The sequence below is a fragment of the Paramisgurnus dabryanus genome, chromosome 14 (assembly GCF_030506205.2).
Source record: "Paramisgurnus dabryanus chromosome 14, PD_genome_1.1, whole genome shotgun sequence".
Lineage (NCBI taxonomy): Eukaryota > Metazoa > Chordata > Actinopteri > Cypriniformes > Cobitidae > Paramisgurnus > Paramisgurnus dabryanus.
The window spans coordinates 18,722,210-18,739,998 of NC_133350.1; the positions used below are offsets into that span (position 1 = coordinate 18,722,210).

At 38.9% G+C, this 17,789-nt stretch overlaps 1 protein-coding gene across 2 annotated transcripts; it reads left to right on the top strand.

Moving 5' to 3' along the window:
* Nucleotides 1–1,004: 1,004 nt before the first annotated feature.
* Nucleotides 1,005–17,507, top strand: taf4a (TAF4A RNA polymerase II, TATA box binding protein (TBP)-associated factor). Of its 2 annotated transcripts, XM_065241438.2 has the most exons (15): nucleotides 1,012–3,473; nucleotides 5,584–5,723; nucleotides 6,560–6,673; nucleotides 6,777–6,869; nucleotides 7,204–7,326; nucleotides 7,537–7,626; nucleotides 8,498–8,665; nucleotides 9,221–9,350; nucleotides 9,430–9,538; nucleotides 11,143–11,312; nucleotides 11,434–11,564; nucleotides 11,949–12,074; nucleotides 15,852–15,908; nucleotides 16,005–16,124; nucleotides 16,887–17,507. In XM_065241438.2, the coding sequence occupies exons 1-15, from the start codon at nucleotides 2,768–2,770 to the stop codon at nucleotides 17,052–17,054; spliced, it is 2,445 nt and encodes an 814-aa protein (XP_065097510.1). In that variant the 5' UTR covers nucleotides 1,012–2,767; the 3' UTR covers nucleotides 17,055–17,507. The 2 variants fall into 2 exon arrangements, 1 of the variants encoding a protein (XP_065097510.1); XR_010520975.2 differs by lacking the exons at nucleotides 16,005–16,124; nucleotides 16,887–17,507 and having other exon boundaries at nucleotides 1,005–3,473; nucleotides 11,403–11,564; nucleotides 15,852–15,863.
* Nucleotides 17,508–17,789: the final 282 nt, after the last annotated feature.

Below are 17,789 nucleotides of genomic sequence, written 5' to 3' on the forward strand. Positions count from 1 at the left end.
AACGTGGTCAGTTTCACAAAAAAAGCTAAAGATGCAAATATTTTTGAATCCTAAATATGTAATTATTTATTGTTTACATATCATTTATAGTGTTACATTCCAAATCCACCAATTTTATTATGGTCCCATATCGTCAGGGTGGCATCAGGTTTCTTTTTTTTTTAATTTATCTTTCAAACCAGTAGACAGTAGAAAGCTGTCTTAGTTATGTACTGTAAAATGGATGCTTGACTAAACCTTACCTTGGCCAGGTAGCTTTTCATGTTGTCATAACCAATCCAAACACTTTGTCTGTCGTACACATAGGGAACCATCTGGTGAGTATGCCACGCCTGAGTAAACCACTTGCCAGAAAAGCACAGATATGAAAAACCAAAAGATTTGTACCGCATTGAAACCTAATGTATACACTGTAAAAAATTAGCTGTAATTATGCAGCTGGTTTCCAGTAACTTACTGTAGACGATAAAGACTGAAAATGTTTCATGTTCATTTAACTTTGAACAAACTGTTGCCAGTAAATAGCATAAGTGTAAAATCTACAGTAAGTTACTGGCAGCTAGTTGCCAGTAATACTGTAATTTCTACAGAAATTTTTTACGGTGATATTTATTAGCTGCTTTAAATATTTTAAATGTTATCAAATTGGCCGTGCAAGTCATTTAACTTACTATTTTAAATTTTGACTACCACATTTAAGTTATTATCAAATTAAGTTTCAACTTGTAAGCAATTTTAACTTGTTTTTATGAGCTGCTAACATGTTTTAAATACAACTGAAACTGCTTAACCTTAAATTAATTGCAGGATCTAATTTGGTTGCTACTTTAGCTACATTGTCAGAATATCAAAATGTAAAAAGACTACTTTCCTTTAAGCCTTTTTACCAGATAAACTTTTTTTTTACTTAAAACTTTGAAACTTCAATAACAACTCTATTTACTTGTGCATTAAAACTAATGTCATTTATTTATGACTTTACTTATGTGTCAAGAATATGTACAATACATTCATAATTTTGTTCTCAAGAAGATGATTTTATGTTGACAGAGTATGTGTAACAAACCAAAGTAACAAAAACTCTTAAAAATGCACTAATGATATGATATAATGCTCATAAACTCAAATGAAAATAGTCTACAAATAATATATTTAAGTATATAAAAATTTCAAGGTAAATATTTCAACTTTGACCCAATAATGACAAAATCAATGAATCCAAGAACACCATTAACAAAACTACCCACAATACACCAAGTTACATAAACTATGGGTAAAAAGTGCACACAGGCGCCACTCTGACACATTTAAAATTAAAAGCAAAAGGCACAAAACCCTTATACAAAAAAGTATTACAATTATTTGCTGTACATTTTTACTGTTGGTTATGGACATGGTTTAACTTTAAAAGTGCAATAAAATTGTACCTCATACTGCTCATACTGGATAAGCTGCCTGAAAGAATAGGGATTTGATCTTATTTAATAGTCCCTTTTGTATAATCATTTGGATTAATTTGTATCTTTTTATATAATCATAAATTATAATATATAATAATAAATTATAATATATCATTATAAAATTATATCTTATAATCATATAAGACAAGTATTCCTTTTTTGATAATCTTAAATGCAATATTTTAAAATTAACCTTTTAAGAATGCCTAAGAATTTATTCGTATTTAATCTATGCACGTATTATTCAATGCAAACAAGATTTTTAGAACATAGCCAGCCATTAAGTAAAGGTGAGGATGTTGTAAATCAACTGGGGTTAAACTGGCATCCTTTTAATGAACTATGGCACAAAAGTACTGTTATGTTAATGCAGCAGCATTCGTGCCCTCTATGGCCAGTCACGCTGGCAGAGGTGTGGCGCCTTTTCACGCTTAACACACAGACGATACAAAACACGGGGCCATTTTGGGGGAAGAGAGCATGCTGTGAAGTTTGAATAACACCCATTACGCGCTGTATAACAAACACATAACCGCTCAGAGTGCCTATAGATACACCCGAGAGCACATGTACATAAATCAACGGCTGTTTTTTAACTTCACAACGGCCTTCTCTCGATGACAGCCCCGGCGACCAGACCGACTCTGACCGCGCTCCGCCAGAATCAACTGACGTTTCTGATGTCCCGCCTTCACGTACAGACACGACCAATGACATCGTCGGAAAATCCGAGCGTGGTGACGTTTCCGCTTCTGCGCACATGCGCAATGTCATTTTGTCCAAAGCTCCTCACTGTTCACATCGAAGATGGCGGCAGGCTTTGACCTGCTATATAAGGATTTCTGTATTAAAAGAGTGGGCAAGAAACTTTTTATCGTTACTTCAGGTTGCATTAGATTAGAAGTTACCAGATCTTGTCACAATAAGTTTGAGGTAAGCGCCCAGGCAGCCGGAAATCACCCAGCTGACTCCGGGAAAAAAGGCAATTCAACTAGCTAATGTTAACATTTTGCGAGCTCAGGCTACTGCTGCGAGTCTTGTACATATGAACATAGTAAAAGCAGCGAGTCTCGAAGTGTGTTGGAGCTTAATTTCTCCCAAAATCATTGCTGTTAGTGGAGTTGAGTTGACAAGGGCGCTTGTCAAATCCGTATTGACATTGTGACACGAGATTCCCCTTCACTCACGCTTGCACCTACTGTACTTCGAACTGGAGGAGGGTGTTTTTTAATCAAAACTTCTTGAACTAATGTGTGCCAGAGGCACTGATGGATAACAACTAACCCGATACAGTGTTTCTTAATGCTATGGTAACTACTTTGCCCAGCCACGGTGCGAAGATCGGGACGTCCGCAGTGCAAACTTTGAACGGAGGCAATGCAATGGATCCGCACGCTGAAAGCGGCACTCCAGTGTCCAGTGGCCCAGCAACATCATCAGACGCCGCTTCAACTTCAGTCCCGGTTGTCAATAACGGGCCCGGGGTGGCGAAAGGACATGCGAACGTGACCGTCGCTTCAAGCCCAAACACAGTCATCCAGTCTTCTTACGGGACTCCACAGTGCCCTGCGCCCGCAGCATCAGCATCCAGTGCGGGACCCTCAGCTGTCACGCCATCTATGCAAACTGCTGGAGCAGGTTTAACTATTAACGGAAGTAATAATAACGCCGTTTCGGTGACTGTAGCCAATGTAGCGACCCAGCCAGTACCCGGAACAACTTCAACTACTACAGCAGCCCCACTTTTAATGAACCAGACTCCCACCTCTGTGTCTGCGAGTCCTAACACGTCCGAGTCCCCTAAAACTTTCAGCCCGGCCGGCATGACCCTCGGACCGCAGCTGCAGAGCCCTGGCGCGGTCAAGGGAGCTGTGTTGCAGGGAGTTGTGAGAACTGCAGCTCCGGCAGCAGCATCCAGTCCTGCCATCAGGGCCATTGCGCCACAGGTGTTAGCGCCACGACTGCCCCAGAGCAACCCGGGTCAGAGCATCCAGAACATCCAACTACCTCCAGGTACTCAAATCACTACCCCCTGTACTGTGTGACACACTTTATGCTTGACTGTCTGTGTGGGGGAGGAAATTGTTGGGGTGGCAATTTACTGTAAACACTCAGAAGCATCATTCATGCAGTGTTTGAGAAGAAATCCAATGTGCAAAAGTTGTGCTTCTTCTTAAAATATATATTCGCATGTATATTGCATATATATTGCAACTGGCTTTTTATATTTATCTTAATATCAGTTTTATATTAAGGGAAGTGAATCTCAATGTTTTTGACTTTAAAGCCCTCCATGTCCACAAAAATACTCACAGTTTCTACCCAGTTCAATATTCTAGAGCTTAATATAACTTGAAAGATGTAGAGTTGTTTAAAATATAACCAAACAGCAAGACATATCTTAAATTTTAGTTGTTTTATCATATTTTAATATTTGTTTTGCATTGTGTTAGGCAATTTCACTTTCACTTTTCACAAGTTGTGCAGAACTTGATAACAGTGATATGAAGGTGTTGTGACAATTTTTTACATAATACATTTATTGCAGTGCTTGCCAAGGAAAATATACTATGTTTGTGTGTGTGTGTTTAGATCGTTTTAACCTGATGTATGTTAAAGGAATATTCAATTTTCTTAAAAGAAAAATCCAGATAATTTACTCGCCACCATGTCATCCAAAATATTGATGTCTTTCTTTGTTCAGTCAAGAAGAAATTATGTTTTTTGAGGAAAACATTGCAGGATTTTTCTCATTTTAATGGACTTTAATAGAGCCCAACATTTAATACTTAACTCAACACTTAACAGTTTTTTTCAACGGAGTTTCAAAGGACTCTAAACGATCCCAAACGAGGCATAAGGGTCTTATCTAGCGAAACGATTGTCATTTTTGACAAGAAAAATTTAAAATATGCTCTTTTAAACCACAACTTTTCGTCTAGGTCCGGTCCAGCATATAACGTAAATGCAAAGTCACGTAGGGAGGTCACGTGTTACATATATAAAACGCACATTTGCGGACCATTGTAAACAATAAACTGACACAAAGACATTAATTAGTATCAGTTGACATACAACAACGTAGGTATGGTCCTCTTTCAACACACTTGTTTACACTGGGGCGGAGTTTCGCGTTCGTCCTCTGTGACCTCTTGACATCATGACGTATTGCGTGGGGTCACGCTGATGCATCACGACCGGATCTAGACGAAAAGTTGTGGTTTAAAAGAGCATATTTTTATTTTTCTTGTCAAAAATGACAATCGTTTCGCTAGATAAGACCCTTATGCCTCATTTGTGATAGTTTTTAGTCCTTTGAAACTCCATTGAAAAAACTGTTAAGTGTTGAGTTAGGTATTAAATGTTGGGCTCTATTAAAGTCCATTAAAATGAGAAAAATCCTGCAATGTTTTCCTCAAAAAACATAATTTCTTCTCGACTGAACAAAGAAAGACACCAACGTTTTGGATGACATGGTGGGGAGTAAATTATCTGGATTTTTCTTTTAAGAAAATTGACTATTCCTTTAAGGATTACAATTAGATTTTTCTACTTAAAGTTGTAAAACTTCACACTGACTTGCACTGGTAATGTGTTGCTGTCAGGTTTGATGCTGTCACAGTAATGCAGTCTTTAGCTGCTGTCCTGCTATCTCCATCTCTCCTTCCCAATCTGTATCTTTTTACTGTATAATATTATATTCTTTGCTTCCTCGAAAGTACTAGATAACTAGATTTATTATTTCCTGAAGGACACTTGATGAAATGGAAGTCTGCTTCATATTTTTTTAAAAACAATTTTCATTCTGCCTGTACGGTCAAAGCTGTTGTCTGGTTGTTTTTGGGTCAGACTGAATATTTGACAGATTTCTTATGGAGGCCATCTGGATCTTTAGTCGACGGTTTCTGTTCAGACCAAATCCAATGGTTCACATGGTAGCAGTAGAGCGAGCTTGTAGGGTTCTCACTGTGCTGCCGAAATATAGGCCACCAACTGTGCAGTTTATTCTTTGTGTCTCTAAGCAGTACTTGTTCGCCAAACTTTAAGAGTAAAAGCTCATTAATAAATTACAATTCACATGGGAAGTGACATCACAATGGTGTGCATGTGCTTGTGTGTCCAGGTATGGTGTTGGTGCGTAGTGACAGTGGTCAGTTGTTGATGATCCCTCAGCAGATGTTGGCACAGATGCAGGCCCAGTCTCAGGGCACCCGCCCTGCTGCCCCCACCAGCACCGCCCCTGGGCAGATCACCTCTGCGCAGGTAATGTCATTTCGTGACTCTGAACTGATTTGCTATGAGGAGATATGCCCGGGCCAGACATATTTCAGTGTGATTGCTGTAGCATCTGCAAAATAATCGCTCTGACAAACACATTATGTTAGGTTATAGGTCTGTTATATAAATGAACTAATGAAATTGATTTTACATAAAATTATTAAAAGCGATTGCAAAGGCACAATATGTCAAATTTTGCATTAAAATACCTAAAAACTACTAGCACATACCAAATGTTAACTTTTCAACAGTGTTTGCGCTCCAACCCTGTTCATAGGGCCACTTGTCAATGGTGTCCCATCCAGTTAACCTCGGTTTTCACTTATTCTGAAGTCTTAGGTGTGTTGACTTTTTGTGGCACTGCGCAGACCGACTAGCGTGTGACATCAAAGCATCAAGAGATTGATTGAAAAGTTACGTCACTCTAGTAATACTATGATGTCATACACCAAATGATCTGCGCAGGGCTGCATGCAGAAGTAGTACTAGAAGCATCTAGCCTGCTAATCTGTTATTGCATCTTTCAAGCCACACTGTGGAGTTACAGTATAATGTAACTTTATTTTTTATGTCATCCATAAACATGATTCATGAGTCCCGTCGGATCAATTCCTATTGACAGAGTGAATGTGTACTTTAGCTACAACCACCATCATTCCACATTCTTTAACAGCATCATCTTGCGTCGTTGTTGTTTTTGTTTAGCAATCTCTAGGTGCGAAATGAAATATTGTGCCTTTAAGCAAAATATATAAAATGTTGTTTTTTTTAACACAGAAACCTTAGTGTAACTCATTGTGTATTTTTTTGTATGCCTGCAGGCACCTGGAACCCCACTGATGGCCCGACAGGTGACCCCCACCACGATCATAAAGCAGGGCTCCCCTACAGCCAGCAGCACGGCCACAACCACACTCCAGAGACCACCTGTACAGGTAACAACAAGCACTATAGAAATGCCTCATGTAGAACCAAATCAAAAGTACACCGTGCTATAAAGTGTATTTTCATACTCATCCACTGCTCCAATGTCATCAGGCCTCCTCTGTGGGTTCAGTGCTGTCAGTGCCGGCAGGGACCGCCCAAAGGACTGTGACTGCTGCCACAGGGACCACCGTATCCCCGACAACGGTGAGAGGCTGCACTAACTTAGCAGTCACACAAAGACACACTGGTTTACAACGAAAGTAATGATGCTCAACCTTTAGCTGCATGCTTGAAATCTTTTTAAGGGGTATGTAAGTTGACCAAAATGGTGATGTAAGAGATGTGGAGGAAACAGTCATTTGACTTGCAAATCTTAAAAATAACTGCTTTTTTAAAAGACAATGCAAAGCTTGTGCTATTTTATTGTAACTTTTAAATTTGTATGCATGTAAGGATATTCGCAAGATACCCTTAAGCTGTTGCCGGAGCTGCTTTTGATCTTGTGGTAATGCTTGTACTTTTCTTTCTTTACTTATAGGAGACGATGGAGAACGTAAAGAAATGTAGGAACTTTCTGTCCACGTTGATAAAGCTGGCCACAAGCGGTAAGCAGTCATCGGAGACTGTCGCCAATGTGAAGGAGCTGGTCAGGAACCTGCTGGTGAGTTTTTCAGCGTGTTGCATGTTAAAGTCTGGTATTTTATATTTTTGTACTTATTATTAGTATATAGCGGTTTGATTCTGTTTGTTCCAGCAAATGTGTGCTTCTTAGTCTACCTTCAGGATGCATTTTGTTAAGAGTGATGGAAATTTACCTAAATCCCCTCCTGTGTGAGCTTTTGTTAGAGCTGACTGCTATTTGTTCCCTTAGGAAGGGACGATTGAAGCAGAGGATTTCACCAGCAGACTCTACAAAGAGCTCAACTCCTCTCCACAGCCTTACCTAGTGCCTTTCCTTAAGGTATAAATCACTAACAATCATGAAAAACAAACTTATGTTGCTCAATTACTATAGATGTAGTATGGTTTATGGGTTATTAACTGTTAATTATAGCATAATTGCCTATCATTAAATGGAGTATTATCCTGAGGGACCTAAAGTCCTCTAATTGTAGGGAAAAATCATGTAAAATCCTCTAATTGGTGGGAAAATCATCTAAAGTCCACTAATTGGAGGGAAAATCACCACTTATTTAACGGTTTGTAAACTAGTGATGCTCCGATCAATCGGCTGCAGATCGGTATCAGTCGATCATCGCATTAAATGACTCGATCGGTACTCGCTAAATTTGACAATCTCATGAAACAATTTTTCTGTTTAACTTACTTTTGTCATCATATGGCTACTGAATGAATGCGGCCGCAATTGGATACCATTTTTACGCAGCACGAGCATTTTTACAACCTGTTGCTCATGTGCGACTTCACCTGCAAATATTAATTTCTTTTTCAAATTGTGTATTTTCTATGAGGTCCGGTCCTAACAGGGCGATGCGTATTTACATCCCCATCAAACAGAGTATGCAACACATATCAATCGCGGACATTGCACCTTTATGCCGAAAGTTTATTATTTGCATGCGTTCTAAAGGAAAACACCTCTGTTTTTCAATATTTTACTTTGTTCTCACCTCAACTTAGACAAATGAATACATACCTTTTTTTTTAAATGCATGCACTTAATCTTTGTACAGCGTGTCGTGAATGTGTTAGCATTTAGCCTAGCCCCATTCATTCCTTAGGATCCAAACAGGGATGAATTTAGAAGACACCAAATGCTTCCATGTTTTCCCCATTATTGAAAATATCATCTTTTCCATATGTGTTCTCAGAGGAGTCTTCCAGCTCTGCGACAGCTCACTCCCGACTCCACGGCCTTTATCCAGCAAAGCCAAGCTGGACTTTCTGTCATGGTGACCAGCCCAAACACTGCTGGTGCCACAGCCTCCCGCACGCTCATCCAATCCACCCTCAGCAACTCCAGCCAGACCACCTCTCTGGTAATCACACATCCACATGTATTACTTTAGAAGATTGGAATTATGAGTAAGTCAGAAGTTTAAATAAGCCGGGTAGATGAGGTTTTAAGTCTTAATTTAAATTGGGCTAAATTATTGGTGTTTAAATTGGTTTATTAAGGAGTCAAGTGATTGCATTATGGTAATGAATGTATTTGCCTTGGGGCACAGTCTGGGCTGTGTCACTTAAAAGAAAAACATTTAGTGGAATTAAGCATCATTTAACTGCGTATGAATTCCATTCCAATTCATAAACGTACCTATGTACAGGTACATACGGCATACAGATGAATAGACAATAAACTGATCTTTTACTTTGACAGTTTTATTACAGATGTCAGTAATGATTGTAAAGGACTGGTCATTTCTATTCATTGTAAAGAGAGAATTAGGGAGTTTACATTCCTTTTTTATTTTGTAATGCACAAGAGTTGAAATATCTTGAACCCTTTCCAAAATAAACATCATAAAATCAGAGTAGCAGTTACACACACACCTCCCAAAAAGTTTACAACGGTGCTTTCTGTTCTTATTAAGGTGTTGCAGTCCCAGAGGACGATAGTGAAGCCCCCTCAGGTTACCCTGACAACCACTCCCATGGTTACGCTCAGGGGTCAGCCACATAGCCACATCGTAGTGGGACAACCTCAGGTGCAGCTTCAGACAGGTGAGTGCATCCATCAGGTTGGTCACCGTCTGTGTTCAATGGTATAATAAAAAAAATAATCTCTTTATCTCTATCTCAGTGGCAGTGAAGCAGGGTGTGGTGACCAGCAGTAAACTGGCTCCCAGTTCAGTGTCTGTAGCTTTAGCTCAGAAGAATAAAGCGAAGGATGCTGCTGGAGGAACTTTCAGGTCAGTAGGCTAACATTTAACTTTTAGGGCACACTCATATTATACCTACCAACCGAACCATGCCTGATCGTGATTGTTCCCCCTTCCTCCCCCAGAAGCACACTCTTACACTTTACTTTGACCAATCCGAGCCCGGACATGCTTTCCTCATTAAGATGTCACTGTTCTTAAGAAAACAGGTAGTAAAGGTAATGCTGCATGTAATGCTGCGTTCACACCAAATGCGAATAAAACGTCTGGCGCAAATTATTTAAATGTTAAGTCAATGTTAAGTTTACACACGTCTGGAGGTCTCGCGGCACAAATGAGGCGGTTAGCTAGGCGGCGTAGACGCCAATACGCCTCATTCGTGCATCTAGTTTGTGCAAATTATGCAGATTGACGCGCAAATTATGCGATTGGAGCTTTGCTGCGGGAAAACACAGGAGTTGAAAAATCTGAACTTTGGCAAAAAATCGCACCGCGTTAACCAATTAGGAGCTTGCTCTAGTAGTGACGTGATTACAGGAAGTAGGCGGAGTTGTAGAAGCCCCTCCCATGACGCTAATTTTCACGTGAATGTCTTGAATAAATAGAATTTCACGCGCAAATGAAGGGAGTTAACTCAAAATGTTCAAGCGTCCAACTACGTTTTTGTCACCTCTACCGCGTTTGTGTGAATCCAGCATTAGCCTATCGTAATGTTAGGTCTGTGTTTTTTATTCGAAGTCGTTTGGGGCGTAATGATACACAGACATATGTATCATATTGCTTAGTTGATCTGAAGCTTGTGCAGCAGACACTTTTAGTAACCCTGCTGGCCCGATTTGAACCGCTCCCAAGCCCACCTCTGCAAGGGGGCCAGAGCACGATTAATCAAACCGGTTCCGGGCATGGTACGGAACGATCATACTAGTCAAACGATCATACTAGTCAAACCAAGCCAAAAAAAAGTGAAGCCCTGAAAAGTGAAGCACAAAACATCTCGATCGCCCCCCAGTGACTGGTCCCAGTATAGGTCATAAACCCTGTCTCTCCATGTTATTCAATGGGACTTGAGATCAACTAAAAAATTTTATTACACTTCAATTATCTTTTTTCCGAAGCTGGTTTCTGTGATTTACTGTAGTTTTTATCACGCTGATGTAAATTCAAATGTTTGTTTTTAAAATGAGTTTATGTTTAGTTAGTTATTTAATGATATAAAATTAGTGGTGTCACGTCATGATTGACAGCTGTGATTTCGTGTGATATGCGCTTTCTGCAAAATCCGCTTTATTTCCTGCTCACTACTGTGCATGACTGGTCCCGAAATCGCTACTGCGCAGACTCAAGACCCAAGATGTCAGCGCCCTATCAGGACACTGGCGGCTTCACTTTTCACCAATGGAAGAGAGCGAACGGCCGTCGTCCATCTTTTTTTACAGTCTATGGGTCAAACTTGCTCAGGTGCCGTTTGGTTTGGATAATGTGAGTGCGCCCTTAGATGCTGTTGTATGTACAATATACTTTTCTAGCTTCCTGTTTGTGTTCTGCAAAGCATACTTCACATTTGTAATACCGTGTCAAACTGTGAGCAAATGACTCTTTCTAAGTTATGTACTTGTATATATGCATCCGTACAGGGACGATGACGACATCAATGACGTGGCTTCAATGGCGGGTGTTAATCTTTCTGAAGAGAGCGCCCGAATCTTGGCCACCAACTCAGAGCTGGTCGGCGCAGTCACGCGGTCTTGTAAGGACGAAGCTTTTCTCTCTGCCAGTCTGCTACAGCAAAAGATACTAGAGATAGGTGAGGAGTCTATTTTTAATACAATTTGAAAGTCCCTGAGTGTACAAAAGTCATTGGGAAGTCATTAATGAAACTGGAGGACCGCATCAGAGCTGATGGTGGTTGTTCTGCACAATGTCAGGCCGAAGGTTCGGAGTGACAGAGCTGGGACCCGAGGTGGTGAACATCGTCTCTCATGCCACTCAACAGAGACTGCAGAACCTTTTAGAAAAGATCTCATTGATCGCCCAACAAAAGAACATGACTTATAAGGTAATAATGTGTTATGTTTCTTTTGCCACCTTAACTACCTTAACCTTGTAGTTACAAATCCAAAGCTGGCTTTGTTTACTTTCTGTGAGTTTAAAAGAACACGCCAACTTTTGGGGGTTGCAGTGCTTTACCTTCTGAGAATATAGTTCCTATTATGTATACAGTTGAAAGATGGCTCTGTCTCATATGACCTTGTTATCATACACTGCTATCTTTGCTGGTTTGTTCTTTTGGTTCAACTGGAGCTTGAACTGTGAACTAACTGTGAAGGAGCTGCATAAATATTCTTCAAAAATTGCGTACCACAGATCAACATGAAGGCCAAGTGAACAATACCAGAATTTTTATGTTTGTGTGAATTATTTCTTGACTGTGTGTGAACAGGAGGACACTCGGTACGAGCAGGTGGACGATGTTCGCTCTCAGCTGAAGTTCTTTGAACAGCTCGACCAGCTGGAGAAACAGAAGAAAGAGGAACAGGAGAGAGAAATTTTAATGAAGGCAGCTAAGGTTAGTACTAAGGCTATTCATTTAATGCAATTTAATTAGATTAATTAGTTATGGGGAAAAATAATGCATAACATTTTTTTAACCAGTGATGCATCGTTACAAAAGTAAAATATAACTTAAATATTTAAAGGCGGAGTGCACGATATCTGAAAAACGCTTTGGAAAAGAGAGTCAGGTCGACTACCAAAACATACTTGTAGCCAATCAGCAGTAAGGGGCGTGTCTACTAACCGACATCATTGCCTGGGTTGTGAATGTGTGGGGCGGGTCTATCAACAGAAAGTCCAGATTCTTTTGGGGTGGGGGGGGTGTTTATTTAGGTGATTTCAAATATCAACATTGACTTTCAGAGATCATGGACCCTGCCTTTAAGCACAAGGAGCTCAATGCAGTGCTTACACGCTGTTTAAGAGGTTTTGTGTCCGTGTATCTAAAGCCTGTGCCCAGAATTCCGGATCTCAAGGCTTCAGACAGCGCACAAACGCCTGAGCATGGGCATGTGGGTGGTTCCCCCCAGAAAAACAATAAACATTTACTGGAGTAGATGCCATTGCCTTGTATTCTGGTGCCTTTTTAATTAAACAATTTCTTTTAGAGCCCAAAAGTTGTGTTTACCTTTGCGTGTCAAGTAGAGAGGGGTGAATGTGGTGAAAACACGAAATGGAGTTTAAATAATATATGGATGCCGATTGAGCCATGTCGAGTGGATTTAAGGAAGCAGCAGCGTGGAAATAAATGCGAAACAGAGTTTAATTTATTAGGGCATTACTCAAGTGTAATGGATTTCACTGACAGGGCTCTGACAAGTGGACATTAGAGAAAAAGTGAGTCTTAAAAAGTATGGGTCTTTAGAATAACATAAAAAACATTTTATACAACTTCCAGTCACATAATTTTTACAGCGTATGCACTATTATTTTACATTTGACAACTTAATTCAAGGATCAACCTGCTCCTACACACCTGTCTGTAAATATCAAGCAACCCTAAACACCTTAATTAGCTGCTTCAGCTGTGTTTAACCCTCTTAAGCCCTGATTTTCCTGTTTACGCTATAGATCCACGGGGGTGAAAATGACCACATAAATTAAAAACTTGATTACAAAAAATACATACATTTTTAATGATACAAATAATAAATAATTTTTTGTTTACTTCCCATCTATAGATTAATGGTGTGTTTTGGGAGATATGAAGTACTTTTGTACCCGTTTACCACTAAATTCCTCAACTACACCATTAGCTTGCCTCTAAAATATCAAATTTTTTTATAAGAAAATTCACATAAATTATATCTAAATTTGATTTAAATAGTTTTTAGATATTGATCTAGATGTTATGTGTTGAATTTGGCCATCTGATGTTTAGAAAAAACATAAAAGAATTACAGTTTAGGAAATAAATCCTTTCGACCAGCAGAGGCCCATAGAGACCCGTTCATTTCACTGGATGTGGCCAACTGCTCACAACACTACTTTAGTGATACGTTTTGTGAATTTATGTATATATATAAAATTTTTAAAGGACATTAAAAATAAATATTATTTTTAGTACCAGGCCTACTTTTCTGTGTTGAAATGTTCAGATTTATTCTGGATGCAGTGATTTTTTTTTTGTTGACAAAAATAGATTTTTTTGCATTTCCCATTCATTTTCAATTGGGGTAATTTTTACGCCAACGGGTCTATTAAAGTAACATTTTTTTACACATCTTTTGAACGACCGAATTAAGCCCAGTTTTTATATGAATATTGACAAAAAGTCTTGAAAAGTTACAAAATCTAATTCCACTGAGATGATGGAAACCATGTTTTTAAACTAAAGAAAAATGGCTTGGGGGTAGATTATTAAGACCCCAAGGGATTTAATAGGGTTAATTGAAGTCATAACATTCCAGGGTTTCCCACAGAAAATTTGTTAGTTAAGGTGGTAGGGTTGTGCAGGTGGGCGGGCCGGGGGCGTGGCAAACAAAGAGGTGGGGTGTACGCGTCATGATAAAGATATTTTATTTAAAACACTCAAATAAAACTCAATTTTGAAGAAACCATGTCTTTCTCTCATTTCAGCCATGTGGCGTTTGGTGGAATTTATTTTTTGGACAGCCTAGTTAAGGTGGTAGCGTATCCCAGCTTAGGTGGGCCGCCCGAACTGAAAAGTGCTGCGGGAAACCCTGCATTCTAACCCTGCTTTGTTTACACTGCATGCGTTTGGCACCGCAAGGTTAACCCCACAGGGTTTCATAAACCTGGGATAATTTCAGGGATAACCCCGCTTTAAAATTACAAGTGTGAAACGATCCTTAACCCAGGGTTAAAAGTGGGGTTTAGAATGAAGATAACCCAGGGTTAAGCACAGTGTGAAAAGCCCCAATTCTGTGGGTAATTTACATTTGAATGTTTAAGTGCGATTCATTTGGTTAATTAATCGGCACATCATTTAATTAATTAGATTAAACATTTTTAATCGCTTGACAGCACTAGTTAGTACTAGGGATGGAATGATAAATCGGCCGATGATGCTTGTTATGCTTCTCAATGAATAACGGTGAAATGCCACTACATCCGAAAGCCAGAGGGCGCTCTCATGCAGAAACTCAATATGGGTTGAGAACCATTGCACATGCATCTTCAGGAAATGCCTATATTTATATTGGGGTTCTTCAACCTTTTCAGGTATTTTCATGATAATAAAGAGTATTTATAATGATTATGTTTGACACGTGTTGCTTTTTCAAATGCATGTTATAAAGACTCAAACTATTATTGATCGATCTGATATTCGATAAGGACTTACTGATCAAAAGCTGTAGTACATGAAATAGCTGTGAATATTATCAGCTGTGTGATTCAGAATCCTTATCGGCCATGCATTATTAATGTATATCTGCATTTATTGTCCCGTCCTTAGTTAGTACACCACCTCCAACCACACATACACAACCTCTTCCATTACCCAGAAGTTAAGTACTGTACTGATCTGAACCTTATGAGCAACTTGCACTCCAAATGCCTCACAAAAGTCCCTAGCGGAGAAGCCGTTAATCAGTGAATGATGAAGAATCCAGTCTTTACGGATCATTTATTTATAAATGATCCCCAGATGGGATGCTCAACAAAAGTATTCATTTGCATTCTTTGTGCGGTGAAATTTAATTATCATTGAAGCTCTACAAGTGAAATATTACCCACAAATAAACGCCATTACTCATAGAAATGTTAATATAAACACAAGTGGAGGAATGCCGTCAGCAAAACATCTTTAGTCTTTTAACATTATATTCATAAAGCAAGGCGACGTTGCTTTATCAGTGGATTATTAAACCTCCGTATTTGCATTTCACGCACACTGATGTAGTTAAAAATATGTTATTGTTTTGTTTGTGTACATGTGTTTGAGCATGAAGAGAACATAAATGTGCAATATGGAATCTTTCTGTAGCTCCACTGGTAAAGCATTGTGTTCAATCCAAGGTTAAGGGTCAGATCCCAGAAAATATACATACTGATAAATGTACATGACTTGTAATGCACTAATACAATTGTTTTGGATAAAAGTGTTTGATAAATGCATAGAAATAAAATAAATTTATGCATAAATAAAAAGACGATGACATAAGTAGCATAGTTCATCACATGAGCACATATAATAGTGGAAAATATTCAAAGATTAATTGCGATAATTGATTGACATCCCTAATCTAGATGAATTTTATTCCAACAGATGAATTTTCTGTACTTTGACTGTTGATCGTCTCTAATTGCTGTTTATGTTTCGCAGTCACGCTCGCGCCAAGAGGACCCCGAGCAGCTGCGGCTGAAACAGAAGGCCAAAGAGGTTAGACGGCACTCTTATGAGATGTTTATCTTGTCAGAGGACCATTGTGTTTGATTAGGAATCAGAGCTGATGCTTGTGGGTGTATGCGGTTACAGATGCAGCAGCAGGAATTGGCTCAGATTAGGCAGAGGGACGCCAACTTGACGGCACTGGCGGCTATCGGACCCAGAAAGAAAAGAAAACTGGATTCTCCTTCGCTCGGGAATGACGCAGAGGTACAAATCTCTCTCTCACCGTGTCGGCCTGATGTCTTGTCTCTTTCTCCCCTTTTGCCCTCTGTGAATCATTTAGCACCTGTTGGGTGGTCTGAGATGGCAGATATACTGTAGGTTGCGGTTCAAAGGTCTCTGATAGTAACAAATAGAAGATTTTTGAGAGGTCAAATGGGGCAGACTAAAGGCCGTCACACCAAGTCTGAATTTTTAGCATGATCTAAAAAATATATTCTCACTATTTTAAAGGGGTGAAAGGGTGTCCATTATACTAAAAGTTATTCACCCACACTTTGGTGCACCTGTACCACAGTACCATTACTATCTTTTTGTATGTGTATGAATTGTTTATATTCAAAAGTAATTATGGTAAATATCTTTAATGCTGAATTGCTGTGCAGAAGGGAAACCACAAACAAATGATTTAAACTATGAACAAGAAAACCATCTTTTCAACTATTTTTACTTGCATGGATTTATTCCAGGAGACAAAAATAATTTTTGCATTAAATTTGTCACTGATGTAGTGAGCAGTGCTTTGACACGTAGCGCAGTGCAAATAATTAGAATTTTTTGAGACATTTATTCACATTAGACTTTGTAAGAACAGACGTCTGTCACCATGGCATCATTTCTGTTTTTTTTAGTAATTGCACCTCATCTTTCAATCTACCAATGCCAGAAGTGTCAGTTCTTTATTGACGGTTGTTGACTGCTCCGACTGTTACTGCAGAGATGTAAGATCATGTATTTGTGTCTACACAGGGATCAGGCTTGTCAGCAAGTGCGTCCGGGGGCTTAAATGCTGGAGCGTCGAGGCAGTACACCCGCCAACGCATCACGCGAGTTAACCTCAGGGATCTGCTCTTCTGTTTAGAGAACGAGAGAAGCACCAGCCACTCACAACTGCTTTACCGAGCCCTCCTCAAATAACAGATAGCCCCATCATTTCAGCCTTTAGGTCTCGCTCTCAGTGTCTTTGTTACTGTTATTATCATTTTCTGTCATTCCCTTTAAATCTTTCTTTATCGCTCTTTGACTCTTTCAGTTCATCGCTGTCTCACATACTCGCACAGCGATGCATTCTCCTTTGCTTTATCCGGCTGACCTGTGCTCTTCTGTTTTTCACATTCTGTTAGTTTTATCTATTTTAATTTGCCTTGTTTTTAGCTTTTTTGGATTTTACTCTTAAAATTATGTTTAAAGAAAATTGCAATTATAAATATATATATATATGTTTTTCATAGAAGGTGGCTTTGTAATGTGCAAATTACCTATGTAAAAAAGATTCACAGTGGAACTACCCATTCATTTTATATTTGTGTTTTTATAAAGATGTTTTAAGAAATAAAAGTGGACAAAGTTTCTATGAAATATATCTTTGTTGTGTGGTTTTTTTAAAAACACTAGCCTAATTAAGAATTACTTTCTCTGGTTAGTATATTATTATTTAAATTAATTGTTTGTTTTGATTGTTTGCTTAAAATGTTTAATTAATTTCAAGTTTGTCGACATATGTTTTTGTATTGAATTAAATGCTGTGTAAATGTTAAATTACAGGCATTTAATATGAGTGTGAAAGAAAAATGTTTAAGCTGAAAAATTCTTTCATAGAGCTTTTCATATATCTTCTCTTAGATGAATCACTCAAATTGAACTAAATGTTAT

Coding starts and splice junctions, on each gene's coding strand:
- taf4a (XM_065241438.2), top strand. CDS start 2,768: ATGGTAACTACTTTGCCCAGCCACGGTGCGAAGATCGGGACGTCCGCA. Junction 11,565..11,948: donor AAAAGAACATGACTTATAAG/GTAATAATGTGT, acceptor GTGTGTGAACAG/GAGGACACTCGGTACGAGCA. Junction 12,075..15,851: donor TTTTAATGAAGGCAGCTAAG/GTTAGTACTAAG, acceptor TATGTTTCGCAG/TCACGCTCGCGCCAAGAGGA.